The 20,617-nt window shown below is 40.5% G+C and overlaps 1 protein-coding gene across 5 annotated transcripts in view; it reads left to right on the top strand.

Annotated features, from left to right (window-relative positions):
- The window catches only part of PRDM16 (PR/SET domain 16), a 385,859-nt gene that overhangs the window by 343,151 nt on the left and 22,091 nt on the right, over window positions 1-20,617 (top strand). For 4 of the 5 annotated variants that reach the window (XM_074218667.1, XM_074218666.1, XM_074218663.1 and 1 more), the window contains 3 exons: window positions 4,011-4,098; window positions 8,203-8,372; window positions 9,909-9,986. In XM_074218667.1, coding sequence (XP_074074768.1) covers window positions 4,011-4,098; window positions 8,203-8,372; window positions 9,909-9,986 — 336 coding nt within the window. The remainder of the gene's footprint in view (window positions 1-4,010; window positions 4,099-8,202; window positions 8,373-9,908; window positions 9,987-20,617) is intronic. The other variant, XM_074218664.1, reaches the window with a different exon arrangement.

Genomic DNA, 20,617 nt, shown 5'->3' with positions numbered 1-20,617 from the left:
CTCTTCTTATAGAAAGTTCATTTTTCTAAACTCCAGTTTTCTCCTCTGGCAGATGGGGATGACAGTAATAATACCCCTGTCACAGAGTTGTTGTGGGAATCCAATTAGATATAAGGTACTTTACAAATTTGAATGGAGTCTAGAAAGTTGAGCGAATTTTATCTGAAGCCTTAGAAAGGGGTCCATTTGCCAAAAGGAGTACAGGGAGGAAAATGTAGGGAGTCAAAAATGGGTTGTATAGGGGAAGCTAGGTGGCACAGTGGATAGAGCACCAGCTCTGGAGTCAGGAGTACCTGAATTTAAATCTGGTCTCAGACACTTAATAATGACCTAGCTGTGTGGCCTTGGGTAAGCCACTTAACCCCACTGCCTTGCAAAAAAAAAAGCTAAACTAAAAAAAAGTGTTGTATAAAATGTAAGTGAGGGGTACAGTGGAAAGAGCCTTGCTCTAAAGTCAAGTGACTTGGGTTCAAATCCTGCTTCAGGTCCTTCCTAGTTATGTGACTTTGGGTAAATTCTTTCAATTCCCTGGACTTCAGGGAGATCTGTAAAAAGAGGGTCTTGGACTTGATGATGTCTAAGGTTTCTTAGATTTAAGGTACTATGAACTCCCCAGTGGTGAAAGCTGAATCACCACAGGAATGACTGTAAATTCTGCCTAGCTCAACAGTCCCTTCATTTTAGGAAGGCTTAGTGAAGAAATAATGGTCTCTTAGCAATGTGGAGTAGTTTATATTGGGCAAAACTATTTTGTACATCTCATCTCTCATGTGTTCCCTGCGATCAAGACCTGGGGCAGCTCTAAAGAAGGAAGCTGAGGTCTACAGAGTATAAGTGACTTATTTATCCAAAGTCCCTCAGCTAGTAAATGACAGAACTGGCATGGGAACCCCCAGGCTCTGACTCCCCATCCATAGTGAATTCCAATGTAGCCCATTGCCTTTTGGTCAGGAAGGCAGGCTTTCTCCACTGGAGATCTGTTTATTTTGCAATTAACAGAATTAACCAAAATTTGGCTGAGGGGCCTAGAAATTTAACCTCCTGCCACTGTCTGAAGGGTTTTGTTTAAATGACATATTTTCGAGTCTGGGATGATTTAGGTGAACTTCTGCCTCAAGGCAGGAAAATTGGAGGGACGACCTCACAAGGTCAGACAAGCCATCCATCAACAGCAGCATTTTATTGAAGGCTTACAGAGCAGGCCACCACATTAAGGACTATGTGGGTGGGAATGGAAAAAAAAATCTACCCCTGCCCTCAGTGAGCTTGTAGTTTAGTGAGTTCGCCAACAAGTAACAGCTCTAACCCTTACTAGCTTGTGGGTCCCTGAGCAAGTCAATTAATTCTATGAACCTCATTTGTAAAATTAGGAAAAGAATCCTTATCTCCTACAGAGGGTGGTTGTGAGAAAAATGCATTAATTTGTGTAAGTGCATGTAGAGAAAGAATTCATTAAATATATATATATATATAAGCATGTGAGAACATTTAAGACTCTATTATCTATAATGTATTTTATATATTTAAGAATGCATTATATATTGTAATAAGACTTCAATATATCTAATATATAAGAATACATTATATAGCGAATAGAAGAATGGATTATATAACATACATAAGTGTATATAGGAATGTATTATATATAATGCAATAATAATGCAGTCTGCATAATACATAATGTAGTAAGAATGCATTATGATATGTAATGCAGTAATAATGAGAATACATTGTATATAGGATAAAACAATAGCAATAATGAATTATATAATATATATGATTCAATAATAATGCATCATATTACATATCAGAATGTATCATATCTGATATATAAGAATGCATTATATAGAGAATATAAGAATATATTATATGTAACACATAAGAGTATATAAGAATGCATTCTGTAAAACATAATTTATATATAGTATATATATATATATAATTATATATACATATATATGCCCGTAGAAATGGAAACAGTTATTATTCTTATCACATTTTTAATCCTGTGCTGGATGACTTCAAGGATACAGAAATATAGAAGATAGCCCCTGCCCTTAAGCATCTTATGGTCACATTCAATCAATAAGTAAAGGTTTAATAATTATCTACTGTGGTCAGAGAGGACATTGTCCTCAGATCTGGGGAAACAGAGAGTTTAGATAAGATGCCCAGAAGCTCTCCATTGGAAGGGGCATAAGAAGGTACCTATGCTGTCCTGTATTTCCTCTGAAACATACAACCTTAGGTTAAAAAGTTTGAATGAGTTGCCTCCCAACCCATTAGGTTTCAGTTATCTGATAGTCTGGTAGTGGTAATGGTGGCAGTGTTCCTGAAGATGAACCTAAGCATGCCTATAAGGGACTCGATGACTAGAGCATGAGACTTGAAGTCAGCAAAGATCTGAGTGCAGCTGTGTCTCAGTTATTTCCTAGTTATATGATTTTAGGAAAGTCACTTAATCTGTATTTGCTCCACTTTCCTCAATTGTAAAACAGGAATAATAATAGTACCCCACCTCCCAGAGTTGTGAGGATCAAATGAAATATTTGCAAAATGCTTTGTTGAAATCACTATATAAATTTTAGTTATCATTATTATTAATATTAGCATAATTCCCCCAGTTGCTCCTGGTTCTGCCTCTGGGGTCAAGCTGAACAAGTCATTTTTTTCCATTTAAGAAGCCTTCAGACACTTAAGACAATAATTATGTCCAACCCGAGTCTTCACTCTGATTCCTACAGTTGATCCTGACATGGTACAGACTCAAGGTTCTTGACCCTCTGCCCTCCACCCTCTCCAATTTGCCAGTGTCCTTCCTAAAATGTGGCATCTAGAACAGAACATATAATCTATACCAGTTGTGGTCTTAGCTGGGACTTAATCACAGAAGAATCATCACCTCTTTATTACTAGACACTGAGAGTTCCTTCAAAAAGAGTCCCTGATCTCATGGGGTTCAGTCAAATGAAAAAGACAAGACTCTTCCACATATAGTGTCCCAAAAGTCTTAGTGCAATTGATGCTAAGACTTTGAGGACACACCAAGTTCAGATTATTTAAATGGGCTTCATAGTCTTTAAATGGAGAAAGAATGCAAAGGAGTCAAAAACAAGAATATTGGAACAGTTGGGTTCTCAGCTTTCTCTTCCAACTTGCACTTTCTCTGGTTCCATGAGATCTATAAGCACTGGTGAAATCAGAGAAAGTGGAACCATGAGAGGGATTTGGACCTGCAGATGGGAAGAGGAAGGACATTCCAGGAGAAGGATGTAGCCTGAAGGAAGGCAAAGAAGATGGGAACAAGGAAACATAGGGAGTGGGAGTGGGGGAGGAGAGAAATTCCATAGAACAACCTGACTTCATCATAAGGCAATATGTAGAAATTGGGCAAGGGGAAGTAGGGGGAAGAAGAGCAAATCTGAAGTTGGTAGAGGGGCCTCAAATTTCAACTTGGTTATTTACTGTCTATGGGACTCAGAAATCAGTTCTGTCTCTGGGATTCTGTTTTTAACTAAGTTCTCTAGTCCCTTTGAGATCCAAGCTGAGGGTATTTGCTGAGAAAGATAAAGTGAGCTATGCCAGGCAGATTAGTCCCAATTTGAGAGTCTGGTTGTAAATAGTAACCACTAATTTATACAGCACTTTTAATATTATCAAAGCACTGTACTTAGATAATCTCTCCTGAGCCTCATGATGACTGTGAGGTAAGGACTGCTGATATCATTAACCCCATTTACAGATGAGAAAATTGCCTCATAGCTCCTAGAAGCCCTCTATTTTACTATGCCAAATTTTAGGAAATAGGGAGCCATTGATAGTCCTCGAACAGGAAAATAAGGGACAGGAGAGTGATACTTTGGGAAGGTGATTGCATTAACAGGCTCCATCCAGTATTTTTCAGATACATGGGTTGACTGGCTACCAGCTCAGTGGACTATTTATGAAGTAGATTCCAGTAGCCTTAACAGCCCTGTAGGGTATATGTAACCCTCTGAATTGTTGTCCAGCAGGGTGGAGAAGCGGAAGGTGACTGACCCTGTGGGAGCCCTAAAGGAGAAGTACCTGCGGCCATCTCCTCTGCTGTTTCATCCCCAGGTAAAATCAGTGGGAACAGAAGGGAGGGTCTGGGAGACTGGCTAAGCCTGAATTGGTTCTAGTCTCTAGATTTAGGCTATCATCCTCCTGATGGTTATTATTATTATCAATAATATTAATGCTACATTATATAAAGTGTCTTGCCATCTCCAAATCATTTTCATATACCTTCCTTTATTGTATAACTTCCTAGTAGCAGGATAGGTCTTGCTATCCCCATTGTACAAATATAGAAACTGAGGCCCAGGTCTTCTGAATCTGCTTTTCATTTCCCCAATCCTTGTTATCTCACCCTAGTATGCTGAGATACCCAGATTTTCTATTTATCTGGGTCATTAAAAATCTCTCTAGAGAGAGTTCATTCTCTCGGGTTGGTTCACACCAGCTTAGGCAGTTTTATTCTTTCCTGGGGAAGACAATGGAAGACAAAGGAGAAAGAATGCTGAATTTAGAGTCAAAATCTCTAAGTGATATTGGGCAAGTCATTTGTTCTTCCTGAGACTCGGTACCTGGAAAATAAGGGCAGTTGGATGAATTGACCTTCAAGGTATCTTCTGGGGGAAACTATGACTGCATTATCTAATATGTCTGAGGTTTCCCCATGTTCAGGAACATGGAAGGGTCTCGGTCTAGTTCCATGACACTTTGACCCTTCATTTTTAATGATATTTTATTTTTCTTCAATTTTATGCTAATATAAATTTTTAACATTTAAAAAAAAGTTTTGGGTTTCATATTCTATCCCTTCCCTCTCCCTTTCCTGAGATGGTCATAGTTTATATACTCCTTCAGCATAGTTCCTAAAAGAATCCTATCATTTTTTCCTTCTTCCAAAAAGATTTGCAAAAGTCCAAGTTGGCCTACAAACTACTAAGTATGTCCCCCATGACCCATTAAGAGAGGTCCCCCATATGTCACATAAGACTATGTAAGTCATCAATTTACATGTTCCCTCTTTATTGATCTTTTCCGATCCCTGTACAGATAGATATTCAAATTGAGTGGTTCTCCCCCATAGGGCAAGATTTCAAGTTGAGATTCAACCCTCCATCCTTTGCTATTTTCTACCTGTAGGACCTCAGATAAAATGTGGAACAAAGTAAGAGCCTGAGAAATGCTCATTGCCTTGACCTGGCTCCTTTTTCCCATTTACCTTCCTCCCTCAGACCTGCCCCAGAGGCCCCGTGGTGGACCAGGGCCCAGACCCACAATCTGCCATCTATTGTTGCCTTTTTATAGCGATTTCCCACCTTGGATAAATAACCCTCTAGTTTGTGAAACCTGAGCCCAGCCCCAGTTCACATCTAAATTTCTTGTCCCTCATTGTTTCCCTGGGCCCAGAGAGTTTGGTTAATAACTTCCCCCGATTTTCCTCGGAATGGACTGGAAAAAGCTGACAAGCCAGCCAGACACATCCTGTGTTTGTGTCAGTGAGAATGGTGAGAAGGTCCTGTACTGAATGTGATAGAGAGGATCGGGCTGGGACCAGGGAGCTGGTGAGAAACTCTCAAGAGTGGGTCCAGGGACTCTCCCAGGGTGGGAGAGTTCTCATTGTTCAGACAATGAGAACCTCAGGAGTGGGTGAGCCTTGGCCCCTGAAGAAATCTCCCCCCACCCTCTCTCCTGCCGCCTCCTCATGTCAGAGGTGGACAAGGGGTGGAGGGGCAGGAAAGAGAGATTTGGAAGCCTGGTTATCACCAAAAACTTATTACATCAAATAGGTTGAGGGTGAGATGGCAAGTGGTCAGAAACCACCTGGTAACTGATGCCATTTGCAAAGTATAGTAAGTCATTCCCTGGAGGAAATTAATCTGAGAACTGGAAAATTATCCCCATCAAGAGAATGAAATGACTCAATTGTGACCGAATGAGGGTCCTTCCTGGAGATGTGGCTGTTCCAAGTAGAGAGGCGGGCACATGAGACCCTACCCTGCCCACTGGCCTTGCTCAGCATCAGAGCCCTAGCTGGCTGAGGAATCCCACCTGGCTTGCTACTCTGCTTTCCTTCCATGGAAAAACAAGAGAATTTGGCAAGGAGAGGGTGTTGATAATAGCCAACATTTCTATATGGCTTTGAGGCACTTGGCTGATATCATCTCATTTGATTCCCACAATAACCTCATGAAGCTGACTCTCGTATTATCCATATTTTACAGGTGAGGAAACTGAGTCAGAAAGAGGTGAGGCTGTTTATCCAAGGTGAAACAGTTAGTAAGAGTCTGAGATAGGATTTGAATCTTGGGAGTCTTCCTGACTACCAAGTCTAGAAATGTAGCCATTAGGTCACAATGCCTCAGGCTCTAGCCTCCTTCAGACTCAAGCCACAATTACTTAAGCTGCCCTTTTTATTTTCCATGAGAATTTTTTCCTACTTAAGATTAATCCAAATCACCCAGGCCTCTTTGTAGAGCTTTTCATAGGTTATTTTTGTTTGCTGTTTGTTAAGATGAGAATGAAGCTCATGCATTTTCCCCTTTATGATAAAGTTGTGGGGGGGGTGGAGGGGAATGTTGAAAGAGTTCATCTGGGTTGCTTCCTGTATTCCACCATCTCCACATAATAGACATTTCATAAATGTTTTTTGACTTAGATTGGATAGGCCCAAGAAGAGGTCATAGATTAAGAATGGAGGTGATCTAGTCCAAGCTTTTCATTTTAGAGGGAAGAAACTCAAGCTCAGATGCAAGGAGGATCCAAAGGTGGGCAGTGGTTTATGGGAGTCACTTGGAAAGTCCCAGATCCACCTCCCAACAAGAACCCAGGTACCAGGCCCAGATCCGAGATGAAAATTAGGCCCAGGCCTGACCCATCGCTGCCTGTTTGATTTTCTCCTCCTTACCTTATTCTTCCTTTGTTTCAACCTCTTCTTATTCCTCATCATCCTTTTCTTTCTCCTTTTTTTGCCTCCTTTTTCCCTCTTCTTCTCCCTTCCTTTTCTACTGTTCTTTCTTCTTCTTTCCTTCCTCTTTCCTCCTTTCTTCTTCACCACTCCCTTCTCTGTTTTCTACTCTTGTCTCTATTTCTTCCTCTTCCTTCTACTCCTTCTATTTCCTTCTCTTCTCCCTCTTCTTCCTGTTCTCTTTTTTCTCCTTGTTTTCCTCTTTTTTCCTTCTTCTCCTCAGTACTTTTAAAAAATTATAACTAGTCAGTAGTTCTCTAAATAGCAAAAACTGCCATTATCCCCAGGACAGCCTGTAGCCTCTGCTGAGAATTTTTAAAAGGACATTCACCTCCCTGCCAGCTCCTGTCTCTAAGTGGAAGTGACACAAGGAATAATAAAGTCCATCTCTGAGTGTTCTAACAAAGGCCTCTAGCTTAGACACCTGAGTGCCTGGGTTTTGCTAGGTGATGGGCAGCTACAACCAAAAACTTTGCCACCAATGACAAAATAAACTTTTCAAATGACTGGGGCTAAAAGTTGCTTCCTGGATATCCCTTAAGGAAGGAGCCTGTGTCTCCAAAAGAGAGGACCAAGGTCAGGGGGCAGGAGGAAAGAGAAAGAGATGAAGGAAGGAAGGAAGGAAGGAAGGAAGGAAGGAAGGAAGGAAGGAAGGAAGGAAGGAAGGAAGGAAGGAAAGAAGAGAGAGAGAGAGAGAGAGAGAGAGAGAGAGAGAGAGAGAAAAGAAGAAAAAAGAAGAAAGAAAGAAAGAAAAGTTCTTGTCCTACCCCAGACAAAAAGATGAGTGGTTTACCTATCACGAGTAAGACCTGGAAAAGTCCAGATTCAATTTTAGGTTCATCTCATCCCATCTGCAGCCCTTGTCAAAGACTTTTTCCAAAGCCAAGTGACCCCCAGATCTTTTGAACCTGCCATCCCTTCTTCCAAGCAGCCCCATGCTGTACAAGGTCAAAGAGATGAGAAAGCAGTGTGAGTTGTATACACTTAGCATTTATGGAACACTTTATCTTCAAAGCATCCTCCATATATTAATTCATCTTTGCCTCCTTTCTCAGAAAAGTATTAAAGGTACTGCTATAGATGGGGAAACTGAGGTTTAAGGAGGTCCCAAAGCTAGTAAGCACCAGAGGCAGAATTCAAACCCAGCTCTTCCTCACAGCTAACTGCCTTCTCCCTAACATCATTCCTTTCTTATGTGAGAGCAGATGTCAGCCATCGAAACCATGACGGAGAAGCTGGAGGGCTTTGCAGGCATGAAGACGGACACGGGCAGCTCCCTGCAGACCCTCCCCCACCATCCCTTCAGTTTCAGGTCCCCGCCCCCAACACTGTCCGACCCCATCCTTCGAAAGGGCAAGGAACGCTACACGTGCAGGTAACTTCCAGGTTGGCCAATTCATTGGGTGTCCATCAGAAGGGGCAGGAGAAGCATTTAAAGTATTGTCTTTGATATCTTTTGGGGTTGACTTCTGAGCCCTTATATGGTCTGGATTGGTTTTTTGTTTGCTTGAGTGATTCCTTGTTTTTGTTTTTGTCTTTGATTTGGTTTTTGGTAAAGTTCTTCCAGGATCCTTGGCCTCCTTGGTGACCAGAGGACCAGAATTATTGCTTTCTTCCCTATTGACTGGAAAAATTTGCCCCAACTCAACCCCAGACCTATTTTACTTCCTCACAATTAAATTCAAAATGCATTTATTAAGTGCATACCATATACCGGACATGGAGGACACAAAGACAAAAATCAAACCATTGTTGCCTTCGGTGAACTTCCAGTCTTTTGGGAGAATGTCATTATCACTTGGGAACCAGGTGGAAATCATGAGCGGCTTAAAGCTCTGCCTTTCCAACTTCCAAACATGATAAAAGTTCAAGGGTGTACTACTGATGATGGGTCTTTATATTCTAAGTGTAACCCATATGAAAAAGCCCTGGCTCTGGGATCAAAGGACAAGGGTTCAAATCTTAGCTCTTACCACTTACCATGTAACCTTAGAAAAATACTTAATGTCACCCTGCCAAGACTCAGTATCCCATTTGCCTCTTATTTTCCCTATTTGAATACAAGAAGGACCCATGAAATAATCTGAGGATGTAGAGAAGAGCTAATAAACAACTGGTTTTGTAGCTGGCATTGGCAACAAAAAAATACTCTTGGGATATGTGACCCTAATCCCTCCCTGTTTAAATTTACCCCAGTAGGCAGAGACCCTGTATCATTGAGAGGAGTCTATCTAGAAATGAAAGGCATTTATTGAGATATGTGTGTGTATAAATACATATATAAAAATGGGCCAAGCAGGATGCAGTAAGAGACTCAGATAAAAATTCTAATGAGTTGACACATATTAAAAAATTAGTGGCCAGGGAGAGGAGTAGGGAGGTGGGGAAGGATCCTTTATTTCTACTGCCCTTTAAATGTCCCTGTACAAAGTCCCAGTTGAACCACCCTAGTTATGGTTCTAATGAAATTGAAGAATAGTGGAACACCGCAGAATCCCCAAACTGCTGTTTTGTGTCTCCTTCACCACCTCATAAGTAGCTGGAAGGGGTTAGGAAGGATGATTTCTGACTTGGGTGAGGATATCTTAATATAGAATAATGCCCCAAATGGTCCATTGTAGTCACTGATCAAGCCTGAGTTAATAAGGATTTTGAAGGGAAATCTTCTGGGGGGGTAGGCAGTGGGGAAATCATAAAATGCATCTTTAATCCATCTGGAAAACATTTGAGAATTATTGGCTATTGGGGATTATCTGCACCAATGGTCCCCTCCGTGGGTGGATAAGCTAATTTTAAATTTGGAAATGGGATCCTAGGAAAAAGCCACATCAAAAGAACCTTGCCAGAGCTTATACAAATGGGGTTTTATGGCATTTGAGAAGACTAAAGGTGATGTGTGCTCATTCCCCAGGTACTGTGGTAAGATCTTTCCTCGATCAGCAAATCTCACTCGACACCTTCGAACACATACCGGGGAGCAGCCATACAGGTAAGATGGTTTCCTGTTCCAGAAAAAGCTGGGTTTTCTTAAAATGTAATTAATTTTTTTGTTGATACATTTGTCTTTAAATTACTTACATGTCCCTCTTCTCTCTCCTGGAGAGACATCCCTTCTAACAAAATTTAAAAAGTGGGGGAAAACCATTCAACCAAGTTAACCAACATATTAGTAAGCATCGAATTCTATATCTAAAGCAATCTATGCTTATAGTCCCAGCTCTGCAAAGAAGCTGGGATGAAAGGCAGCCATTTTTATGAATGAATACAATTGGTTTGGCTTGTTTTTTTGCTACAGAGTGTAGGCTCTATGTATTATTCAGATTAAGAATCCACTTACATGGTGGATCCCCTATGACATTCACTCCTTTGTCTTAAAGGACTGTTCACCAAAACCCTCTACAGAGATATATATTTCTTGCCTGGGGAGGGTGAGATTTAGCAATGGGTAATTTCAAGTATCCATAGGACCTTTGAGCAGAAAAAGAACTCCATGTTACAAAGAAGAAGCAGAGGTTTAATTTACCTTACCTTACCAAGGTCAGTTAGAGAATAAAGGTTAAAATTTGAACTCAAAACCTCCAATTGCAAATCTGTGTTCTACTACTTCTAACTGCCTCCCCAATAAGCAAACCCTAAAAAAATATTAAATGATAAATTGCAATAAAATCTCAATGATAAATATGACCTTGAGACTGCTCTCAAGGAGCTTCCATTCTAAAGCAGGAGGGTGGGGTAGAACAAATCAAAACTTCACTAAATGCTAAGGGTTTGAGGTCCCCTTAGAGTTAAAGATAGCTTCAAAACGTACAGGTCATCTTATCTAACCCTCTCATTTTCAGAAACTGAGACCCAGAAACATAAAAAGATTTAGGGTGGGAGACACTCCCTTCATTTTGGGAAACTGAGGTTCAGTAGGAGTGACTTGCCCAAAGTCACCCGAGAGCTGAGATTCAAAAGCAAATGTTCCCTTTCTACTCTAATGCACAATGGAAGATAGAAAACATTGCCAAAATTTTTAATTCAACAGCTGAGGCAGGGATAAATGAGGACGAACAAATAGAAAAGGGGCATAACTTGACTGTATAATGATATAAGAAGAGATTCAATGGAGCAACAACATTTATTGAGCTTCTATGTGCCAGACACTGTGGTAGGCATTAGAGACAGAAAGACAAAAACTGAAACTTTCCCTGCCCTCCAGGAGCTTACATTCTAATCAGAAAGACAACAAGCTAGAAAGTGGGAAATGGTTGGGGATGGGAAGGAGAGAGGATACATGATGGGCATAGAGCTCAGAATTCCAGGTGCGGGGTCCAAGTTAACAGTGGGACCAAAGTAGAGGTGATGGTCTATGGAGGAGAGGCAAGTGGGGTCCTCTAGGCCTCTAGACAATTGTACAAATTCCAGTACAATACACAGGATATCCACCTGTCATCCCTTGTTCTTGCTATATAACTATTCTGTATCTCTCTGATCCTACATAACTATCCTATTTCCTATCTCTCTCAGCCCCAGGTCCTCAAATATTATGTCAGTGTATGATGAACTCTGGAAGCTTCAACCAAACTTAAAAGCCCCCAGATAAGAGTCCTGCCCCAAATCTCCAATAGATTTCTCAGAATTGGCATGATTTAAGGACAGAGATGCTCATTACAGAATGCTAGTTAAATGAAACCATAGTTCATAGGGCACCAGGTTTGGAGTCAGGAAGACCCCTCTTCCTTAGTTCAAATCTGGTCTCGGATATTTAGTAACTGTGTGACCCCGGGCACGTCAATTCACCCTATTTGCCTCGGTTTCCTAATCTATAAAATGAGCTCAAGAAGGAAATTGCAAACCCTACTAGTATCTTTGCCAAGAAAACCCAAAACTGGGTTCATGAAAACTTGGATACAACTGAGCAACAACGATAATAATAATCATATATTCTTTGACTATAGTAACCTGCCCTTGAGAATGGTAGACTTAGAAGGAGAAGGCAGCTTAGAGGCATCCAGTTCAATGCCTTTATTTTACAGATGAGAAGCCGAAGGTCAGAGAAGGAAAGCAATTTGATTAAGGTCCCCTAGGGACTAAGTGATCAGGACCCAGGTCCTCAGATGCCCAAGTTCATCTTTCATGGCAGAGAGACCAGTTCATTTTTGTCCTTATTTCTCCAGATCTTAACCCAGTGAGTGATAGAGGATCTACTTAATAAATGCTTGCTGATTAGTTGATTTGCAAGCTAATTGAATGAAGACATCTGGCCCTTCACTGAAGTGCTCAGCACCTTGGGGGAAAGGTTAAATCATACTGGTGGAGCCTCATATGGCTGTTGAATCTCTCCCCTCCCAAATCCTCCTCTCCTCGACCTGCGAAACATCTACATGTGGTCCACAATATGTCAGGACAGATTGCTACAATCCTCGGTTTCCCCCTCCTGTAATCAATGAGAGTTCATAATTATTCACCAATTATTTGTTCAGGCTCCCTCCCCTCCAAAAGAGAGTGACACACAGCTTAACAAAGGTTAGGGAAGAAAAGATTGATTTGGTTTGTCCTTCTCCCAGAAAATGAGCTGGATGTTTTTTTCCTCTAATAGAGAGCTGACTTCTGGATGGTGTTTAGCTGAAATAGCCCCCCAGAGAGCCAAGGCCATGTTTCTAGAAGAATGTAATTATCATTGATTTTTTTTGCTCTCTCCAAATTGTGACATCCAACTGAGGGTACAATAATTGTTTGGGAAGTTTTTCAAGTTTGTCTTTTTATTTTTGCAAATCCTGGCTTCATCTGAGAAACAGTGTGCCACAATGCATTTGGAGTAAGGAAAGACCTGAGTTCAAATTCTGTTTTTCAACATCCTCCCTCCTCATCTCTACTACATCCCAGAAACCGTAGACTCCTCCAGAGCATTTGGATCTACTTAATACATATTTGTTGATTAATTGCAATTCTAACATTCAGCCAAATTAATTTGCTTTCTTTATATGGTAGTATAGAGCATGGCCCCTCACAGTCCCAAAATTCATCTTTGTTTTTTGGTTTAGTTCTTCCAGGGACCTTTGATCTCCTTGGTGAAGGTCTGGTACTCAAAAGACCAGATTTATCACCTTCCTCTCAATCCACTGAAAAAGTCTGCCCCAACTCAATCCCATACTCTAATCTATGGAGTTTTCATACAATTAAATTCCATACACATTTATTGTCTACAGTATGCCAGACATGGGGGCTCCTGTTATATGGTATAAAGTTGTTGGTTTATGAAAAACTAAAAAAACATACAAATTGCCTGCCAATTAGCATTAATAATAATGATGATGACGATAATGACTGCTAGCATTGATATAAATCTAAGGCTGGCAAAGTGTTTTACAATACACACACACAGATTTGGTAGGTATAAATATATGTTATTATCTAATTGATCTGCCTATTTTTCTGTAGTAGAATCTATATACTTTACCTAATATATTTGGTATACATTTGTATACGTTGATATATTTTGTTTCAATGTATATGCATACGTGTTGGTTTGGCTAATGGAATCTATATTCCTTGAGGGCAGGAACTTTTTTCTTCAACTCCCTGCTAATGAGCACAGTGCTTGGTAATGGTAGGTACCTTATTAAATGGTTATCACTCAAATAATTATATGGCTGCCCAAAGTCTCAAAGATCAGAGATCAAATTAGAATTTGAACCCATATCCACTGCTGCAAGAAAATCCAGTATTTAGTACTAATGCAATGTATTATGATGTTATCCTCATATAGTGTACTACATCACCTCTTAAGAAAGGGCAAAGACATTTTTGAGAACGAGGATATATTTTATCAGGAAGCTTCCTCATCTCTCTGTCACTTGAGGCAAACTTAGCTGCAAATCTAAAACAACTCCCTTTTTAAGTTCTTGCTAGAGATTATGAAATATTTTCCAGAATGTATTTCAAATATTTTAAAAAAGAAAAGGAAAGGGGAAAACCCCCACATCTTTCCAAATTGTCTTGAGGATTGCAAAGTAAGGGTTTGCCACCCATTTTTCCCCCCGCTGGAATCACAATAATCCTGTGGGGGTAGGTGTCATTGTTACTGTTTTTTCACAAAGGAGTTGAGACTTTGAAAGATGAAGTTACCATCCAAGATCACTCAGCTCATAAGTGTTTGAGACATGATTTGAACCTATATCTCCAAGATAATCACCCATAGGACCCTAGATTTAGATTTGGGAAAGACCTCCAAGACCATCATGTCTTAGCCCCTTTGTTTTACAGGCAAGGAAAATGAAGCTCAGGAATTTTAAGGCACTTAGCCAAATCACGCAAGAAATAAGGGTTGGGATCAGATTTGAACCCAGATCCTTTGATTGTTGCCACAGCTTTCTTTCATGCTTCCTTTCAGAGTTGAGAAGTGGGGGGCAAAGGGCTGTTCCTTGGAAGGTCAAAATCAGTTTGGTTCATTCTGAAATTATATTAAACATGTCTGATGCTAAGAACTCTCCTTTCTTCTATCATTAGGAAGAGATGGTTTTAATGGCATTTCTACTTTGCAAAATGCCAAAACTTCAACTTTGGAAAGACATAAAACCTGTGCTGAGAAGGAGGAAAGAGGGGACCTTTTACCAGGCAGCCTAAATGTTAGCAACAGAAAAATGCCAACTTACCTAACTTGTGAATTCTAAGGGAATTCAACCCTCAGCCAGGGGAGTCTCAGCCAGGCTGTTGGCTCGATCTGCCTATGATTTCATATAGATGGAAGGGTGCTCCTCCAAATCTGTTTGGGGTTTGTTTTTCTTTAATTTCCTTTCAGGAGGCCTGGCCCTGTTATCTGCATTAAGCTGAAACCTCCAAGCAGAGTAGGCATTAAACATGCTGCTGAAGTCTGTGTGGGGCAGCTTTTAGATGGTCCTCCTAGGGGTAGATTGTTTTTTTGTAGTCAAGTTCAATTGATGGCTCAGTGATGCTTTCAATTCTGGCCTGCTTCCTCTTGTTCTCTTTTTTCCTTCCTTCTTTCATTTTCCTTAGTCATCGATCATACAACTGGGGCTAAGAAGGAATCTCAGAGGCCATCTAGACCTGAGAAGATCGGATCTAGAGATGAAAGGGTTCATAGTGGTCATTTTAGCCTAGCTCCCTCATTTTACAGATAAGGAAACTGAGATCTTGGAGAAATCAAATGACAAGCTCAAGATGCCAGATAGTAAATGACAGAACTAAGATCTCAATTTGGTCATAGAAAATGTGAGTTTAGCTCCCTCCTGAGACATTAATAATAATAATAATATTTTAATTCATTTATGAATTAATAATAACATTAATAAGTTGTTTGACCATTGACATCATTGTCATTCCCTGACCTCTTGTTTTCTCATCTGTGAAATGGGAAAGAAAACCATACCACCAGAGGGTTGTTGCGAGACAAAATGAGTGTAAATAAAACACTTTGCTGATATGAAAAAGCTTTGGAAATGATAGCTATTAGTAATGTCATCATCATTATTAAAAAGCTATGGAAATGATAACTATTAGTAATATTATCATCACCATCATTATCATCATTACAGGCATTCCTTGACCTCTTGTTTTCTCATCTGTGAAATGGGAAAGAAAACCATACCACCAGAAGGTTGTGAGACAAAATAAAGCACTTTGCTGATATGAAAAAGCTTTACAAATGATAGCTGTTAGTAGTGTTATCATCATCATTATCATGATCACAGGCAACAAGGTGATACAGTGGACGGAGCATTGGATTTGGAATTAGGAAGACCTGAGTTCAAATCCAGACTCAGACACTAACTGAAAGTATGATCCTGGGCAAGTCACTTGACCCCTGTTTGCCTCAGTTTCCTCATCTGTAAAATGGGAATTATAATAGCCTTCTAGGATTGTTGGGAGGATCAAATGAGACTAATAAATCACTCATCATCCAGTACCTGGCACTGCCTCCTTTTGTAGATCTTCCCCTTTAATTTGTAAGCTTTCCTGAGGGCAGGAACTGTTTCTCTTTTTTATTAACCATCTCTCCCAATGCTTAGCACAGAGTAGATGCTTAGTAAATATTTATTGGATTGAATCTGAGGAGAAGTAGGAGTAATAAGAGCAGCAACAGCAGAAGTAGTGAAAAGAATTAAACCCAGAATTTCATTAATATATAAAACCCCCAAATGAGGAAACTTCCTAAGGCATCCAATGCAGGTCAGTACGGACCTTCTCTGCAATTGATAGTTTTGGAGAGATACCTAGAGCAGAACTGTCAATCACTATGCTATAGCTCTCCCAAATTCTCCTCAGCCAGATTAAAATTCAATTAAGAAGAATTAAACAAAATAAATAAAAATACAATAAAACATAGATAATGTGAATATGTGGTTATCTAAGGCACTATGTACCCACAGGGATCTTTATGTACAGTTAGTAGTTCCTGTTTCTAGTTGAGTTCCCCCCCGCCCCAGGCCTAGTGAACTGAGAGTTTAAGCTGCTTGCCCAGGATTGAAAAGTCATTATGTCTCAAAGATGAGAGTCATTTTTCATTTCTGTCCAACTCTTCATGACTTTATTTGGGGTTTTCCTGGTAGAGATACTGGAGTGGTTTCCCATTTCCTTCCTCATCCCATTTTATAGATGGAAAAACTGAGGCAAATGGGGTTAAGTGATTTGCTCAGGGTCACACAGCTAATAAAGTATCTGAGGATAGATTTGAATTCAGGAAGATGACTCCAAGCCTAATGCACTATCCACTTTGTCACCTCACTGCCCCAAATAAAGATGGAACTCGAACCCAATTCTTTCTGGCTTTGAGACCAGTTCTTTCTCTCCCTCTCTTTCTCATTACCACATCATCATCACAATCATCATCATCATCATCTTCATCATTATCATCATCATCATTATATTTCCCCCATTCTACTTTTCTTCCTCTCCTTCCTTCTTTTTTCTCTTTTCTTTCCCTCTCCACCTCACTCCTTTCCATCACTTTTTCTCCTTTCTTCCTTCCTTTTAAAAATCTTTCCCTACATTCCACCCTCCTACAGTCATTCTCATTTTATTCCCTTGGAACCAATGTGAAGCTAAAAGCATCAGTCCCTTGGTTCTCAGTGCTAGGAAGTGCCATGCCACCTCTCACCAGGAGCCCTTGGGAACCTTAGCCCAGACAAGCCTCCCCACCAGTGACCTTCCTTCAGACCTCTGATGAGTGGCTTCCTATTTACCTACTCCCCCATCCCATTTGCTTCCCTTTAAAAGAGTTTCCCCATTCCCGAGAGCTGTTCTTTGGGGGTGTCCCTGATTATTCCAAGGTCCTTCTGAAAGTCCTTCCGTTATAGCTCATTGCTATTCACTATTTGCTCTGGCTTATTAGCTTTCGGAGCTTAGTGCTGTATTATTTCTGACCGCTCCACAATAAATTCCTCTAACCATTTGTCAGTCAATTCACAAAGCAAATCCTAGCTGCCTGAAAAGTCAGACTTCCCAGCAGCCCCTCTGTTCAGTGCTCCCCTAAATTTTCAGTTGGCATCTCTGCCTGGGTCGTTTATTTAGATTAAAAACCAGGAGATATACAGGATCTGGTTCCTTGGAGGCCAAATTTAATACAGCTTCCCTCTTCCCATTCTCTCCTAACCCCAGAGACCTGAGATAGAATGCCTTTCACAAGTCCCTCTGTTTCCCATTTTTATTTTAACAAGTCCATGATGCACTTCCCATATCTGACCTGGATCCCCATAGCTCATAGTCTAAGCAGGAGCCAGTGGAAATTTTCCAAGACTTCCTAACCATCTAAGCACACACAGCTGTTTCTAAGAACTGCAATCTCAACTTGGTCTGAGTAGCAAGGGGAATAAGGATGGGGCTGGGGGCTGGGCCTATGATTTCTTGAACAGAGAAAACCCCCCCCATTACCATACTTTGGCACTTTCTCTGCTGTCTGTAGTCTTAGAGAGTGACCTCAAGCAACGAAGTTAGGAGACCTGTCCAGGGTCACACAGCAGTTACATATCAGAGGCAGGATTTGAACCTTCCTTCTTCCTTTCTATTTACACAATGAAATAAATATTCGTAAAATGCTTTGCAACCCATAAAATTCATTATTGCACTTCACCTTCCTTGCCCCTTCTAGCCAGAGCCTCTGTTCTGAAAAATCCAAATGTGTTCATTAAAGAGCCAGTTCAAAGAATCACAGAATATTAGAGTTACAAAGGACCAGCTAATCTAAGGTTTCTTAACCTAGGTTCCATGTTCTCTTAATATTTTGATCATTGTTTTAATGTAATTGTTTTCCTTTTTATTCTTCCATATATGATTTTGTGCATTAAACAACTTCTGAGAAAAGAGGTACAGGCTTCACCAGACTATCTAAGGGGATTATGACACGCACACCCAAATGCTTATGAACCCTTGGTCGAATCCAAACTGTACCTGAATAAGAATCTTCTCTATCACATCCTTGACAACTGGCCAATTTGTCTTTGCTTAAAGGCCCCCAATGAAGGAGAGCCAACACCCATCCCCACCAAGGTAGCCCATTCCACTTTTTGGACAGCTCGCATCATTGGGAATTTTCTTTGATAACAAAATGAAATTGGTTTCTCAGGAACTTCCTGCTTCTTATTCCCTCCAGAATCTAGAACAAGTCTAAATCCTTCTTCAAGGAGCACAACTTCTGGCTATTGCCTCCCCCCACCCCAATGCATCGCCGAGTCTTCTCTCCTTTAGGTTAAACAGCCCTAGTTCTTTCACAAAACTTTGGGTGGTTTGTTCTCAGGACCCTTCATCATTCTGGCTTCTCTTCCTCTGGACTCTATTTTATCAATGCCCTTCCCAAAATGACCCATCCAGAATGTAAGACAATGTTTCAAATGTGTACTATCCCAGACTATTGCCTACTTCACTTCTTTTCATGAAAACCCAGATCACTGTAGCTTTTCTGGGGGCTGTCATATCATACTATTGACTTTTCTTGAGCTGGAAGCACCCTCCATCCCTTCCTCTAATCTTTTTCAGACTCACTATTGTCTTCTCATGCCCCATCTTATAAAGTGTAAGACTTTACATGGATTCCCATTTATTTAGTTTAATGTTCCAATCTCACAGATGTTTTTGGACCAATGACCTACCCCTTCACCCCCTTTAAGCTTGCTGTCATCTGTATATCTCTTAAACTCTGGCAAAGGCTTCTCACTATATGGGTTAGACTGGCCTGGAATTGTCTTCCTTGGACATTTGGTTTGAGATTGAATTAATACGTTGTTCTCTTACTGGGAGAACAAAACCTTATTTCTCTGCAGTGGAGTAAATGCATTTCTTCTAGAGGCAGAGGAATGGACAAAGTGACCTCAGAATCAAAATGATTTCCATTATAACCACAACCTGTCTTTCTTCTATGTGTCTGTAAACCTTCTAGACTTTACTGAGCCACATTCAGAACATGGAATAGAACATGGAAACTATAAGTATCTCAGAAGGGTGTTTCATAAAGTTCTACCTATTTCTTCCCCAAATAATGGGCTTATGTTGCCGAAATCAAATCCTAGGCACAGCTGTAATACATCTGGAAGGTGCGTGCATGTGGCACCTAATAGTCTCAGACTTCAGCCACCCCTCCTACCCTGCCAAAGGGAATTGCTGTGTTAGGAAAACCACCCGGCAGACTCAACTGATGGGTTGAGCAGAGTACCCACAGATTGGTGAGACCCCAGTCATCCAGGACCATGCCCCCTCAAATGATCCTTAGAGTCCCTACACCAGAGCTGGTTTTGCCTGCTAGACCTAGCAAAAAGGAAGAGCCCAGTGTATGTCCTATGAGACTCTGGATTCTTCAGGAATCTTTGTGACTAGGAGTCAAGGAGACCTGAGTTCCAATTCTACCCAAAGGCTTGTTGTCTATGCTAGGCTGAGTGATACTACTTAAGGCAAACAGATAAGAAAAAGTCATGTTTACAACATATATATATATATATATATATATGTAACTATATATTTTTCTCACAATATCCCTATGAGGCTTTATTTATCTGTTTGCCTAAAGTAGTATCTACCTGTACCTATCATCTACCTGTTTATCCCTCTTTCATCTATCTATCCATCTGCCATCTACCTGTCTATTCATATATTTACCTGTTTGTCTAGCCATCTATCTACCTATCTTTCTATCTCTCCTCCATCTACTTGTCTGCCTGTCCATCCATCTCTCTCTATACAATCTATTTATCTATCTGTGTAGCCATCTGTCTTTCTATTATTCATCTACCTGTCTGTTCTGTTACTATCTACTGTCTATTTTTCTTCTTCCTCTCTCTCTCTCTCTCTCTCTCTCTCTCTCTCTCTCTCTCACTCTCCTAAGATCTTGCACCCTCAATTTTCCACTCTGAAAAATGGGGAAACCAGTCATTGTGTCCCTTTCATGGCAAAGACGATGTGACTCTATTTTAAGAACTCATCCAAAAGGTCCTCAAGAGCAAAATAATGATTAATGTACAATTTGTGCTATCATCTATAAACTGCCAATTGTTATCAGAGCACAACTAGTACCAGGGTAGCTCCCTGCCCCCTTCACACATTCAGAATCCTTGTTTGACTAGGTGGTGGGTTCAAATACTGCCACAGATGCTCATGTGTCATGCCTCCTGGGTCTCAGTTTCCCTTATGTAA

This window comes from Macrotis lagotis, chromosome 1, assembly GCF_037893015.1.
Source record: "Macrotis lagotis isolate mMagLag1 chromosome 1, bilby.v1.9.chrom.fasta, whole genome shotgun sequence".
NCBI lineage: Eukaryota > Metazoa > Chordata > Mammalia > Peramelemorphia > Peramelidae > Macrotis > Macrotis lagotis.
Note: the sequence above shows the minus strand (reverse complement) of the source record. Positions and strands in the feature narration are given on the sequence as shown.